This window comes from Ascaphus truei, chromosome 2 (genome assembly GCF_040206685.1).
Source record: "Ascaphus truei isolate aAscTru1 chromosome 2, aAscTru1.hap1, whole genome shotgun sequence".
NCBI classification, from domain to species: domain Eukaryota; kingdom Metazoa; phylum Chordata; class Amphibia; order Anura; family Ascaphidae; genus Ascaphus; species Ascaphus truei.
In genome coordinates, this window is record NC_134484.1 from 343,191,346 (window position 1) to 343,207,044 (window position 15,699).

The 15,699-nt window shown below is 41.9% G+C and overlaps 1 protein-coding gene across 5 annotated transcripts in view; it reads left to right on the top strand.

Moving 5' to 3' along the window:
- Positions 1-15,699, top strand: part of TPK1 (thiamin pyrophosphokinase 1) — a 519,153-nt gene that overhangs the window by 253,557 nt on the left and 249,897 nt on the right. For 4 of the 5 annotated variants that reach the window (XM_075586749.1, XM_075586752.1, XM_075586751.1 and 1 more), the window contains one exon: positions 411-557. The exons of the other annotated variant lie outside the window; for it this stretch is intronic. In XM_075586749.1, coding sequence (XP_075442864.1) covers positions 411-557 — 147 coding nt within the window. The remainder of the gene's footprint in view (positions 1-410; positions 558-15,699) is intronic. 5 annotated transcript variants of the gene reach the window in all.

Genomic DNA, 15,699 nt, shown 5'->3' on the forward strand with positions numbered 1-15,699 from the left:
AGAGAGAGACAATCCTCATCAAAGGTTGTGCAGCATCTGATTAAGTTGTTTGTATCTTAATTTTATTCATATGCACTGAATCACTATTGAGTTGATGTATTAGGCACCATTAAGCACTTATAAGGTTATTGGGTATATTAATCTCTTATGCCACATTAATATTAATTTTTATACTAACTAATATTTGCAGCATCCTTATTCATAGGATTGTCACTAATTAGATTTAAGCGCTATTTGATAACACTTCGTTTTCCCTAGAAGTGTACATATATGAGAAAGATTTGATTATGGAAAGGACACAATTATAATAAATGTCCTCTACTTCTGTACATGCGAAACCACCAGGATTGGCAATGACAACTTTAGAGCTACTAGAATAAGCCCCTGTCTCTTTCCTGTTTCTATTTTAGATGGATTCCATAGTAGTGTTGGGTGGACTCGGGGGACGCTTTGACCAGATTATGGCTTCAGTGGAAACTCTCTACCATGCAGTTAATATTACGTCTTTGCCAGTGACTGTGATTCAAGACTCTTCTCTTATCTACCTCCTTCAACCTGTAAGTACTGTGCAAAATTGTTAGAACTGGGCTGACCTAATAAATATACTTATGACTTTATTTGCGATACAGTAGCTACAGTATGTAATGCTTTTTTTTAAAAAAAAATTATGAAATGTATGACTTTTACTGCCACATTGAAAACCTTTAAATTGCAGTATCAAGAGTCTGTTGCCAATGCATAAGGCCTCGGCCATGTTTGCTGCTTGCTTGCGGAAGCGTGCTGACCCGCGCTCCCGCTCAGCACTGAGCCCCTACAACCGCAATTAGAGCGGCTTTAGTAGGGGCTCACCTGCTCTTCCGCGCGCTTGCGGAAGAGCAGGTCTTAGGGGAATTTAAAATTCCCCCGCTTGCCGGCGAGACAGGCCGGTCACGTGAGCGGTTCGCCCAATGAGGGTGAACCAGCTCCGTGACGTCACTGGCCCGCCCCCGGCCCGCCCCCTGACGGCCTGCTGAGAGCGCGTGCGGTATGCAACCGCAAGGCCAGGGAAAGCACCCACTTTCCCTGAGCCTCAGCGCGCCTCAGCGAGCAAGCAGGGAGCATGGACTCGGCCTAACACACATTAAAGCAGCAGTGCATGCTATTTGGTATTTTTTTAAACAAGTGTTTTAACAGATTCTGTACCAGGGATTCTTTCACGGTTGAACAATGCTATGTTTAGCTCTAATACCGCTAGACTCTGTGTTACTTACTTGTTAATCACCTTGAGTTGAAATCTTGTCTGGGGGAATCATTATGGGGCAGATTCATTAAGCGTCAGTACGGGTTAAAGTCCCGAATCAGGCATTAACTCCCATTAAAGTCAATATAATGTTGCAGGTATTGGGTGACTTTGGTGGATATCTTGGAATGGTTTTTTTTTTAACCAGGAATAAATTGAAAATATATCTGGAATTACCGGGTCCCCTGATCTTAAAGATATATGTTTCCACCCCACTCTCTTAAAACCTTGTTCAGTTCACATTATGTTAACTGAGTTAGAGGTTGCAACTTTATCACTATCATTTTGTTTCTCTTACTATTATCCATGTGCAACAATGATGTTAAAGTGAGACTAAATCCAGAGAACTGATCCCAACCCCTGCCCACCATCCAAGCAAGCTCTCAATGCACCTAACCAATAGCCTGAACATAGAGTTTCCACCCCTGCCAACCAACCAAGCAAGCTCACAATGCACCTAGCCCATAGCCTGACCATAATGGTCCCACCCCTGCCCACCAAGCAGACAAGCTTACAATGCACCTAAACTATAGCCCAACCATAATGTTCCCACCCCTGCCCACCAACCAAGCAAGCTCTCAATTCATCTAACTCATAACCTGACCATAATTGTCCCACCCCTGCCCACCAAAAAGACACATTAACAATTACTCTATGCCCATCACATGAAATGTTCCATATATAACACCACCATTGTTTTACTAACAAATGTACTGTGCCCTGGATAAGAGCACAAATAAATAGAGATGGGTAAATTGTGAGGGTGAATTTTAGATCCACAGCGGAACGGCTGATTCCTCTGGTCAGTCATTTTTATTTTGCGGATATTTTATTATCATTACCAATACATGCCGCGGATTCCGCAACCTGTTGATGGATTTGTAGAATCCAAACCTGCGGATTCAGTAGAATCCACCAACGGATTGCTGAATCCGCGCATTGGATTCTACAAATCCGTCCACAGGTTGTAGCCAATGGTGGTTTTTGAGGAATTCATGCGGATTAAAACCAACCAAATCCATTTGCTGATTTCACACAGCAAAACGGATTTTCGGGAGAAAATGCTAGAAAATCCAGGAAACTAATTTGGGCGGATTCACACATCTCTAGTTATAAATAAATACATTCTTTGCATTGATTATGAACAAATAGAGGCTAGAATTCAAAGTTAGTTATTTATGGCTAATTACATTAAATTCAGATTGCAATTGATAGGAGTATTTGTTCATATTAGATCACACCTACATTTTAATTGTATTAATGATCATTTTGTCATCACAAGGTATTCTCAAACTGAAGTACGTTGTGTTTTGGAATACAAATGATAACTTTGAGAATTATCTAAAATTAATATATAATCTTCAAAATGGTTTATTATTCATTTTATTGTGGGTGTGGTCTATATTATCACGGTTAATACCGAAAGTAAACATCAAAAATAAGAACTTGTCGTTTTACTACATAAGGATTACATGATATTTTGTTCAAACACACTGCAGCTATAATCAGCCAGCTATAATTGGTATTAAATTATTATTAACTGAGCAGGTTGGGCAATCAGTATACAGCGATTTACATATAGCTAGCTACTGTAGGTTATGCAGATGGCATAGGAACGTATTATAACTTGTGGTATAATATAAAAATACAATCAGATACAGTAGAGGTCATTACAAAGGTAACTGTATAACATATGTTAAGTCCATTCTTTTGAATGGTTTTGCCACACTTTGTTTTGATACTGTCAATTTGTGAATAAGGACTTTGTACTTTTTTCTTCTTTATTTTAAAGTAAAATGATTATGAAAATAGTCTGAAGGAGGAATGTCAACGTTCACAATCGTGTTTCAGATTGAAAAATATTTTAGAAACTTTTAATTACATTCGAGATAATTTAGTGTACTGTCTGCATTTTAAGCGAAAGTACCTATTCATAGAAGTAAGACTTGATTGAAAACCTCAAGGGAAGTGTTTAGTGGTGCTTGACAAAACCACGCCAAAAAATTCCCGTGCATTCTGCAAGTTTATCATATCCTAAGTTTAGATTTGACTCAGTAGGTATTGCAGAATTCTGAGTATTTTTATCTACAGTTGTTAATTACAGTAATTCAGTAACATGCATAAATTGCATCAGATACTGTATGTCATTACACTGCTCTCATCCATGAAATATAGCTCAGAATGAAAAGCAAAGGGGTTACAGTAAAAGAAAATAATGTAGGACATCTTCCGCTGTAGTATTTAATTTATTTCACGGAAGCTTGGTTTTGTAACCTAACTTTCCAGACACAGTGTATGAAATGCAAACATTTTTATGTGGCCATTCATCTGGCAGGTATAAAATTAAGCTGCCGTAAAATGAAAGCACATTCTCGGTTATATGTTTTGTTTTCATTGCCCCTTTCTACTGCCTAAATAACAATACCGGCTCAAATAGTGTATAGCAAAAAATACATTTGCAGCTAAATTTGGAAACCAACTTTCTGTGTTATAGTTTTTATTGTATTTGTTAGTAATGGAATACTTAACATAGTTACTAATAAACTCTTGAACTTTTCTGTATACCAGTCTTCATTGCAATCTATATATATATAAATATATATATATATATATATATATATATATATATATAATATATATATATTGTAACTCAAAAAAAATAAATATATATATATATATATATATATATATATATATATATATATATATATATATATATATATATATATATATATATATATATATATATATATAACCATAATACTGAGTTAAGTTATGGTGAGTGAAAAAAGTGACAAAAACCCTCCACAGGAAAGCAAATATGCAATATTAACCCTGGCTGTGCTCAAAGCTGTGACCATGCAGCAAGCTTAAGCCTATAGGGAACCATGTTAAAAATGGTTATTGAGGCAAAAAGTGACACTGTGTGCTCATTTGCATGTCATTTCCCAGAATCCCTTGCTGCAGTGGAAGTGCTGTATGCTGGGTGACAATGGGGAAAGACAGGGTTGCAGACCTGTCTAAGACATGCAAATGAACATACAGTAATATTTACAGTTGATATATATATATATATATATATATATATATATATATATATATATATATATATATATAACAGAAAGTTTATTGATCATGGAATTAATAACAAGGAAAAGCAAAGAGAAAAAATAATAACAAACATATTAAGAGCAAACGGGATCAAACAGTCAAAAACTAATATCCCTGTCATAGTGAGTAGAAAAAAAACCTTGATCCAGTAACAACACAACATACTGTATGTTGACAAAAACATATCGTTTTTGGTTTGACATTGTTCGTAGGCTTTTTCTAAGGGTGTTGCATTCATTATCAATCCATTTTTCTTTGATTTGGGGGTTTGTTATTGGTGTATTAGGGCTGATTTATCTTTCAGGTTTTTTGCTATTAGGTTGAATATTTTGTTTAGATTTCCCACTTCAAAGTTTACTCCATGTTTGTTCTTCTCGTAGTTCGTGTTCTGTGAGATTTGGAGTAGGTTTCTGACTTCTGGGCTGTTAATGGGCTGTTCTGGACTGTTGATTGTTTCTGTGTATGTTGCAAGATTTCTGTTTTGTTCATTTGTAGGTGGCTTTCAAGTTTTTTTTTTGTGTTGTGCTTGGTTGGTCTGGTCTCTTAATAAAGAGCAGAATTTGATTGTGGTCTGATAGAGGGGATGCTGGTGTAACTATGAAAGCAATGATGGCTTGTGGCTTTATGTCGGTGATTGCCTAATCCACTACCCTGCTGCAAAGCATAGAGGTGTCCGTCCATTGATAATGTACAGCCCAAGACCGCAACACAGGTTCAGAAGCCCTCTACCATTATTATTTATGGTGCTGTTGTTGCTGTCTCTTTGGAGTGTCAAAAAGCTATAACACCAAGTGTTATTTCCAAAAATGTAGCTATTTCTATCTGTAGATATGTAGTCCTGTTCTCTGCCTGTTCTCTGCCTGTTCTAGTGTTAATATCTCCACATATAAGCACTTTGCCCAGGGTCTGAAAGGGCATTGCCGCTGTCTGCAGGATCTCTGTCACGCCTGCATGCCTGCAGACCTGGCTAGACCCCAGTACCGAGGTGGGAACGGTATAATACCACACACCCACAGCAGTGGGAGCAAGCCCGGAGTGTGGTATAGCGTTGCTGGGCCTGTAGAAAGAGCTGTTAGCATATACTTGCAACGCTGGGGATTGTCCGAGAGAATAGTAGTGTCCGTGTGCCAGATCCAGGAGTCCAGAGGTTAATGTAGTAGAGGGCGTAGCAGTGTTCACAGGGATACCAGATAGCAGAGTAGTCCAGGACGAGCAGGGGTCAAAACCAGGGAGATCCAATAAATCACGGGAGCAGGATACAGGGAGTACACGGAGAGAGCAAAGCATAGGTCAGGTACACACAGGGAAACAGGAACTATGCAGAGCGGGGAAGAAGTGGACAGACAGGGATTATAAAGGAAGGTGCACCAATGGGAGAGAGGGGAGGAGTAGAGTGAGAAGTGGGAGAAGACAAGGATAGGACAGGAAGAGAAGAGGAGGAGACAGAAGGGGCGGACAGGGGAAAGGCCTGAAGGGATTGGGAGGCGGAGACCTGGGAAACAGGACAAGAGGAACCTGTGCGTGTACCCTCTGTAAGGTGGGAGTGCTCGTGCACTGGTCGCAACCCAGCAAGAGATCGCATGGAGCAAGGGAAGACCGCAGGGGGCGGACGGAGTTCAACAAAAGGGAACATGCGTGCGACGTTAGACTGCGCGATGGCGTACAGCAGCATATCGGAGGAGACAGGTGAGTCAGGGTGTGCCGTGGCGGAGCGTGTGCGCGTGCCCTCCGAGGATTGGGGGAGTGCACGCACCGGACGTGTCACCAGGCACGCAGAGCGCCGCGCCGCGGGCACCGTGCCAGGAGAAGGCAACGGGTCCTGTGGCGCTACAGGAACAGGTAATGCCGTGACCGCGGGAGCAAGGGAGCGGGGAGGGTTAGAGCCGGGGCACAGGGAACGTGTGGGTACACGGGACCTACGGGGAACGCGCTGCGGCAATGGGAGATGGGCAGGGGGAGTCACAGGAGATGGGAGAGAGGTACAGGGAATCTCCTGAGTCGTCACAATCTTGAAGGTGTCTGGCTTGTAGTATTGGGAGTCGAAGGGAGGACTATATGCCTCACATAGGTATGTGTCATATTGATTGGTGAACATGGAGCTTTTTACTTGTAGCCACATGCAGGGGGGCGTAGCTATAGCCCGAGCAAAGCATGACGGCAGGGGAGGAGCGCTCTCTAGCCGTCTGACCCGAAAGTTATTCTTACTTCCGTGTCTGCTGCTAGAGTACGCACCTCACCTCGTGCTGTCCTGCTCTGCCTCTGTCTCAAGTGCTGATACTTCTACAGGCTTATCCTTTAACATCGGGGGCCAGCCGCCGAATACCATCTCCCCACGCCTGTCTCCATTACCAGGTAGGCATGGAGGAGGAGAGGGGAGGGAGATCTGATGATGGGGACTGGGGCAGATCTGATGAGGGGGACTGGGGGAGATCTGATGATGATGAGGGGGACTGGGGGAGATCTGATGATGATGATGAGAGGGACTGGGTAAATCTGATGATGAGAGGGACTGTGGGAGATCTGATGATGATGAGGGGAACTGGGGGAGATCTGATGATGATGAGGGGGGGACTGAGGGAGATCTGATGATGATGATGATGATGATGATGATGATGATGATGATGAGAGGCACTGGGGGAGATCTGATGATGATGAGGGGGACTGGGGGAAATCTGATGAGGAGGGGGTCTGGGGGAGATATGATGATGATGAGGGGTGAGATAAAAATAGCATCTGGGTGCTCAAACAACTGAATCAAAAATAAGAATAAAAGAGATATCAAGCATATGCAGTATAAGCATAGAACTTCATAATGGGGTGGATAATTTCAGAGATAAATATATAAATACATGTATACAGTCTTAAGCAAAGGTGAGACAATCTTGAACAATAAGACAGGTATCCCCTGGAGGCCAAAGGTGGGTGAGGTGAATCCACACTCCTCTAAAACATAATTCGGGGTGTCTTCAGCAAGACTTGTTTACTCACTATTTCCTATGTAAGGATGCTCTCACCCATTTCAGGAGGTTTTATTGAGGCGTGACGGCCGTTGGTAACAGAATCCAGGTAAGAACCAAAAAAAGCAGCGCACAGCCAAGGGAGTAGGGTCAAAAAGATCAAATTAATTTATTGGAAACATAACTAAAAAGGAGGTACACGGCTCTCCTACACATTTCATACACCAAAGTACTTTATCAAGGAGAAAAAAACAAAAAAACTAACTTCACTGAGTTCTTTTAAATCTGAGTGCATGACGTTTTTCGTGCCAAAACATCAAATGCAAAACATCGGAGGGAACAGAGTAATGGGTGACTCGCAAAGGGAGGTGGTCCCCTTATTTATATCACAATTCAATTGGTGTAGTAACCTAGTCAAAACCATAATACACAAATATTGGGACTTACACCGAATGGACCCCAACTTATGCAAATATGTAGATTTGGGACCCAGATTCGTGTACCGGCGGGAAAAAACCATTGCCTCGTTTGTGGCACTGAGTGAAGTGAGTACCCCAGTTAAAAGGATTTCTACCTTTTTGACTAAAGGATCATATCAATGTGGGGCCTGTAAGGTATGCCCACTCATGAGACCCTCCACGTGTTTCTTTTCCCACATTCCTCACAAGAACTTATCAATTAACAGTTCTATTAACTGCAATAGTGAATATGTAATTGACCTTTTGACATGTGAATGTGAGAAGAGATTTATAGGAAGAACTGCAAGAGCCCTGAAAGTTAGAGTGATGGAACACCTAAGACTAATTAGAAAAATTTACCTCTCCCACCCAGTTTCCAAACACTTCTTTGAATGCGGTCAGGGTAGCAAAAAATAACTTTTCCTTCATGGGGATTGAGAAAATCACTATGAATCAATGTGGTGGAAACTAACTCAATATATTGGACCGCAGAGAAGCCTATTTGATTTTTACTTTGAGAACACGTTTCCCAGAAGGCATGAATGTGGAGGGGAATTTAAGCCACTTTTTGGGTTAATATTACTTAAGCCATCACTCAAGTGACTTGGCAAGGGCCTTTTAGGATAGGTGGTGCCCAGACCATTCTTAATATGGATTGCACATCTCAACATTACCCTTATACAGGCGTACCCCGCTTTAAGTACACTCACTTTAAGTACACTCGCGAGTAAGTACATATCGCCCAATAGGCAAACGGCAGTTCACGCATGCGCCTGTCAGCACATCCTGAACAGCAATACCGGCTCCCTACCTGTACCGGAGCTGTGCACAAGCAGGGAGACTATAGAGACTGTTACAAATGCGTTATTTACATCAGTTATGCACGTATATAACGATTGCAGTACAGTACATGTATTGATAAGTGGGGAAAAGGTAGTGCTTCACTTTAAGTACATTTTCGCTTTACATACATGCTCCGGTCCCATTGCGTACGTTAATGTAGGGTATGCCTGTATACCAGTGTCATGATCAGGGTATGAGGGGTTAATGGGATCTGTGTATATGTTGATCTGCATCCCCCTGCTTCAGCAGAATTATCCCAGGTCTGAGATGTATTTCCCCAGCAGTCTGTGTTACATTACTATGTGTGTATAAATTATGTCGGGAGGGAAAGGGTTAACCATATTGTGTATGTTGATCTGCATTTCCCCGCTTCAGCAGAATTAATTGCTATGTTATGTATTAACATGGAGAGAGGGGGAAAATGGTATTGTATCCATGACAATGGGTAAAGTGAAAAAAATATAACTTTCGTTGTATACATGTTATAATGGTGATATTTGGGTACAAGTTAAATCCCACCTATAGCAGGCGGCCCAGGGATTGTTAACCCCTTCTTACCAATAGAAAGTATGATTTCCCATGTAAGTTTATGCCATATTTTTATTCAGAAAGGCAGTGTGAGTTACTGTACATGAGTCCTCTGATGTGTTAATGAGGCCATATGCTGATCAAATGGGCTAAGACTCACCCCCCTTGAATGTGCATTCCAGGTCTCACAACTAGGTGATAACCATTTCACCTGTCAGAAGTGACACCATGAGACAAAGCTTCGCTGGTCCAATGTCACGTCAGTCAGGCCTGCTGGTGCCAAGGATTTGGGCCCCTGTTTTTTAAGGGCTACTCAAATATCCACTGCACATGTCTGGAGCTGTCAGGGGAGGGTGATGTCAGGTCTCCCACGTTATGTGGCAATGTTTAATAGGTGTAAGTTAATTCATTGCCAATCGGATGAGGCTAATGTTAAAAACCAGGAAGATGGATGCTGTCTAAGTTAGTCTCGTCTTCTGTTGTCCTGTCGTCATCCTACATACAGTGTATTAATTTGTAAGACTATGTCATATGTACTTCCCTTGATTGGGTTTATGCCACGTTATGATTTGTACCTGTACATTACTTCAATAAAAATGACAAGTTACAAAAAAAAAAACAGGTCCCTTAGCTTTAAAAAGGTGCCTGCTGCAGCCTTATTCCTGTGCTTGTTGTGCTTGTCGTCACCTATAACAACCAAGGAGCTGCTATTCGGCTGAATATCTCCTTGTCCAACCCAGTAAGTGTAAATATTTCTGTAGTGTTATTTGCTTGATGTATTGTCTGTTCTGCTCATAGGAAATAAACTCATTCAGTTTATTATATCGTAGTCTTGTTCAATCTGGCCCGGTTATTCTATGTATTGTCTGTTCTCTCATGACAACCAGTGCGTTCAAATCTCATTCTGCATGTCTGATGGTTCATCATTAGATATACTGTAGATTGAAGTATGCAAAAAATGCTTTGTCAAGTCCTTGAATATATTATTCTTCTATTCCCCTTCCTTCTCTTCCTTCCCCCGTCTCCCCCTTTTCCTCACCCCCTTCTTCCCTTGCTTTACCTCACATCCTTCCCCCCTCCTCCTCCCTTCTTCTTTCCCCTCCTCCGCTTACACATACTTATGTGTATGTATATGGTGCATCTATTCTGTGTATATGGTATATGCATGGTGTGTGTGTTTATGGTATGTGTGTGCATTTATAGGGTGTGTATGTATATCATGCATTTATGTTGTGGGTATATAAAATAAGGTGCATGTACTGTACGTGTGTATATGGTGTATGTATAACGTGTGTGGATTTATATGGTACATGCATGGTATGTGTTTATGGTGCATGTATGTTGTGTGTGCATGTTATATATATCTGGCATGTGTACTTGTGTGAGTGGTTCTTGTATCTGATGTACGTAAGTATGTATACAGTGTATTTGGTTTTGGGCAGTCTGACTACTGGGCCACTTGGTTGGGCTTGTATCCCAGGCCCAAACTTGCCAGGCGGGCCACAAATTGTGACACTGGCAGGGATAGAAAGCTCAGATTGATAGAGAGATTGTCAGAAGGGAATTTTGAAGTATTTTGCTACCAACATCTACAGTTTACGAACCCCTGATCTAATTAGAAAATACAGACAAAAAAAAAAAAAACAGTATTGGCTTTTGTAAAAAAAAAAATTACAGATATTACCCCACAACCTTATTATTACCTCATTCTAACAAGAAATCAACCCCATTGTGGGTAAGGAATCTTGTGTTATTAAAGTTATAAGAATGCACTGCACAAAATCCAATTTGTTAAACCTATTGGGGTTTGAATTATATTTTATCTAAGGAGAAGGTTATGGGGATTGAAGCTTATAAGAGATATTTGCTATCCAGCACGTTCCTTTTTAAGAGTGGAAGGTCACTTTTTCCTCAACATGAACTGTCTTTGAAGAATAACAATGCAATTGCCATAAATTCTAGTTCTTAATGCAAATGCAATGTACTGTGCCAGACACCAAGCATCTTGTAATGTGACTTTTAATGTGTTTTTATGAAAATGAGCAAAGTGCCCTTTCATTTTTTTTTCTTACCGTTTCTTCTTCCAGCGCACTTTTATTCAGAACTGCAATAACTGGTCTCTTTTATTGGTTCATGTTATTTCTTCCCCAAGGTTCTACCTGTCATACTGAAAGTGATTGTGTTATAATTGTAGGTGTTAGAATGATTACTGCTTAATGGAAAAACAGAGTGCAGTTTCCAGTCTACTTAAATAAACGTTGGTGATAAAAGGACCTTCTTGCTGCAGTCATAACAGTATGATTTGACAGATTTGTTGCTTTTTTTATTGTGGGCGAATGGAGAGGCTTTTAATGAAGTGAAATATGCACCTACAGGTACATAGTGTATCAGTCAAATGCTCAGCCTTTTTTTCCCAATGGCGGCTACAGTAGTTATACAGTGGTGTTTATTATATAGAATGCTTAAATGTTCTGTTTCCTCACATAATCATCATTTACCTTGGTTTTAATTCTTTGGGGTTTAGTCATTAAACTGCAAAAGTACCGATCAGGGCACTACCACACAGAATATTCCACTTCAATGGGGGTTTTCGGGCAATAGTTCCCCGATCAGTGCTATCACAGATTCATGAATAACTCTTTGTCATAAATGTTGCTTCACACTGACATGTCCAGTGTCCACTTTATTCCCTTCGTTAAAATTAATTAGCTTGTCATGCAATGAATTATTCGTAAAAATTAAAAATTTGTGTAACATAGCTGCCCGGCAGTTTCTGGACCTTTCCTCTGTCAGTCCTGTTAGTGCAGGCAGTGGAAAGGTTAATTCCTTCAGTAGGCCTGTATGTGTATTTCAGCCTTGAATGTTGTAGCAATATTCGAGGGCGGGCCTTGCAACTCTGAGGTTGTCAATCAAAGGGGTGGATATTGGTTGGAACGCCCCCTGCTGTGTGTGGGCCAATCTGTATCCGGCTTTGGCTTGTAATAAGTCAAAGTTAGAGACACTCCCCTGAGATGTTCAAATTGGGACATACCTCCTAAATTAGTGTGTCAGTTATTGAGTTGTTCAGTTAGTGTTGAGAGTGAGCTGAGTTAGAGAGTGAGTGGTTCCAGGATCTCTCTCCCTCCACCCATGCCTGGGTTGGAGAGAGGGGGGCAAAGAATATCATGCTACTAGTCAGGGCTCTGAGCTAGGTTGAAAAAGGACTGATCATGAAAGACTGTTTCTCTGTGCTGGAGCTATCTGCAATAAAGCCACCAAGAAAAGACATTGCTTTGTGGATTCATGTCTCTGGGTATGAGGAGTGTCAGTGAGGGTCTATTCCCTGAAGACCCCAGAGCCAGGGTGGGCAACCCTATCGTCATTCGCCACTTGTGGCGAATTGGCAGTAAAACTGTGGCGAATAAAGCCGCCGGGACTCTCTGTGCGGCCTGCGACGGCCCCCTCAACCCCCCCCCCTCTCTCCCTTTCCTTGGTAGGGAAGGAGCGCGCTCCAGCAGTGTGACGCGCTCCCCTCCCTCCCATACCCCCACCAGCTCCAGCGCGTGCTCCCTCCCCTCCGAGCCCGCTCCAGCGTGTGCTCCCTCCCCTCCGAGCCCGCTCCAGCTTGACGCGCTGACACGCAGCCTGCTCCAGCGTGACACACACCCACTCAAGCGTGACACGCACCCCAGCCCACTCCAGTGTGATGTGCTACCCGCCTGCCAGCCACCCACCAGCCAAAAACACCTGCCAGCCCACCCACCACTGCTACCGCGATCTGGTAGACATTGGGGGCGGGTTGGGGGTGCGGATGTTTGATGAGGGGGACTGCTGAAAGGGTGCTGGGGGAGTTCAGGGGTGCTGGGGGGAGATCAAGGGTGCCGGGGGGGGGAGAGAGATTAAGGGTGCCGGGGGGGAGAGATCAAGGGTGCTGGGGGGGGGGGGGATCAAGGGTGCCGGGGTGGGGGGAGATATCAGGGGTGGGGGGGTCAAGATGAGGAAAATAAAGATTTCGCGCCACTACCGCCGCTGAAATGTGTGTGTGTACGTACAATGTTAATAAATAATTTATTAAAGTATTACTTTATTTATTTCAAACTTATTTATAACACACACACACAGTGCCTAACTCGCTCACAGCATACACACAGAAAGCAAGCGTCACGTGCACGCGCGTTCGCACAGGCTCGGGCGCCGACTATAGAACGGCCCTGAGAATTTATAAACTTGTTCAAAAAGTGTGTGTTTAAAATTTTCGCATGCGCAACATAATATCTCAATTTTTACATGGTGTGGCTATTTTCACTTCTAATTTGCCACACCTGTGGCTACATTGAAAAATAGGTTGCCCACCTCTGCTCCAGAGGATCCTTACTGGCTGGAGGCACTGCACCATCTGGAGAAACAAAGGTAATCTGTCCCCTGTCCCTGTCCTGGCTCTCCCCACACCACTGCGGAGCCCTCATCCCTCCTGTTACCAGCAGGTTGCAGCACCATTACACCTGAAGTAACCAGGGAAGGAGAGTACCCCCTCCCCCCCCATCTCACTTTGGGGGGATGGGAAAAAAGGGTTACATTAGCGTGTACTAAAATTCACTCCTTGTTTACATTGCACTTTTACAATGTTGGACACATTTCTGGTATTCAGATTTTAGTCTAGTTATTTTGTGCTATATTTTAGGTCTGAAAAAAATGTGGCTTTGCCCATTTGCATCCTGCAATGCACTATTAGTAATATTGCATTACTGGTATTATGAAATGTGTTCATGTTATCTAGTATATTTGTAGTATTGACATTACTATTATTATGAATATTATATTGTTTAATGCATCTATTGATACTGTATATCCATTTGTGAATTTATTGGTTTGCTTTTAACTATATACAGTAAAAACATTCCAAAGACCAAATCTGGCGCTTCAAAGACAATCCCAACAGTGAATTTGAGGCACTGTTTGTCTATATGAAAAAACACAAGTCATATCCATTCCTTTGTTTTTTTTACATAGAAAGGTTTCCTTGCCAGCTCCACTTATAAGCCGTTCAAACAATCAGTCTTGGGGTTTACAGTATGTATAAAAAGATGATGCCTGGCTGGTTCTGCTTTCACAAATCAGCTGTACATATTTACATCACATGGCACATACCGGTAGTTAACTTTTAAAATCATTAACTGTAGACTTGCGCGTCCCCCTGTATCCTAGACTGTATCCTCAATAATATCAAAGTGGAGACTCAGCTTGTGGAAGGTGAATAATTCCAATCCTGGTCCCATGCTTTGCTGCAGGAACCTTTGGGTGTGCTGTATGTCAAGTGAATGGTAGAATAGAAAAAATGCACCAAAATAAAAAATAACTGGAGAGAGGGTAACTACAAAATTTGCATTTAATCACTCATAACATCAAACGACCGGTAACAAAACGTAGCCGACATGTTTTGTGCTTGTGCACTTTATCAAGGAGCCTAGGTATCATGCTACTGTATTATCCGCTTAATTGATTGATTAATGGGGGGTTCATTTGGGGTTTTGATCTTTTGGAACCCATGTACTGGTTGTGCTATGTAATCCTAGCACGGCTATAGATTATAATAATAATGTGAGTTGTGGCTGTTATGTCCAAATATGGTGTGTTGGTTTGTGTCTTTTTTTGTATTTTTAATTCTTTTGAAATGTTTGCTTTTTTTCTCATGAGGATTTTGTGATAATATATTAAAGATATAACGTGTGCGATATATACCCAGTGAGTGCCTTCTTTAGTGAGGTCTTGTGTTCCTGTCTATGGGTACTGTGTTTCTATATATTGATAGTTCAGATTATGAAGAAAACTTTTTCCCAGAAGTCGGACAGCTTGCAATTAATATACTGTAATACCTTCAAGACTTTGCTTGGAAATATGTCTTGCCTTTTTTTGCCTAATAGAAATAATATAAAATAAACTGATTGGAAAGTGATCTACAAACCAAGGTGACATGTCATTTAAAAGAATTTAGAAGTATTTGAGGGCCTCTAGACCCCGAGGTGGGACACCATCTTGCGTTAGTAGGAGCTTGCGTTTGGGAGGAAAAATACCTTTTTATACACATGGGGACCTGGTTTCATCAATACTGTGCACCATATGTATCAAGGAAAGAAGTCCTATTGAAATCAATAGATTATTTTGACTTTAGTCTTTTGACTTAATACATAGACACAATAGTGCCTGATACAGTATTGCAGATATACAACGTTCTCAAAAATGTATTAAACATTTCTCTAGCAATTACCTCCTCTCCCCTCTCAGGCAATGCATATTTACATACCTCGAACAATGTGCGTGCAGACACGAACTGCAGGGCGGTAGACAGGAGAACAGACCTTGGATTTTGTTTTCTTCAGGCGACTGCTACGTCATGTGAACTGTTCAGTCAATGAGGGCGAACCGCTCACGGCCACGCCTCCCCGTCTCCTCCGGCTGCCTCCTGCCTGCAGTGCACATGGAGCTCGGACGCATCGCAATGATGACGTAACGAGATCGCGCACATGCCCTGCCGGAGCTGGTATAA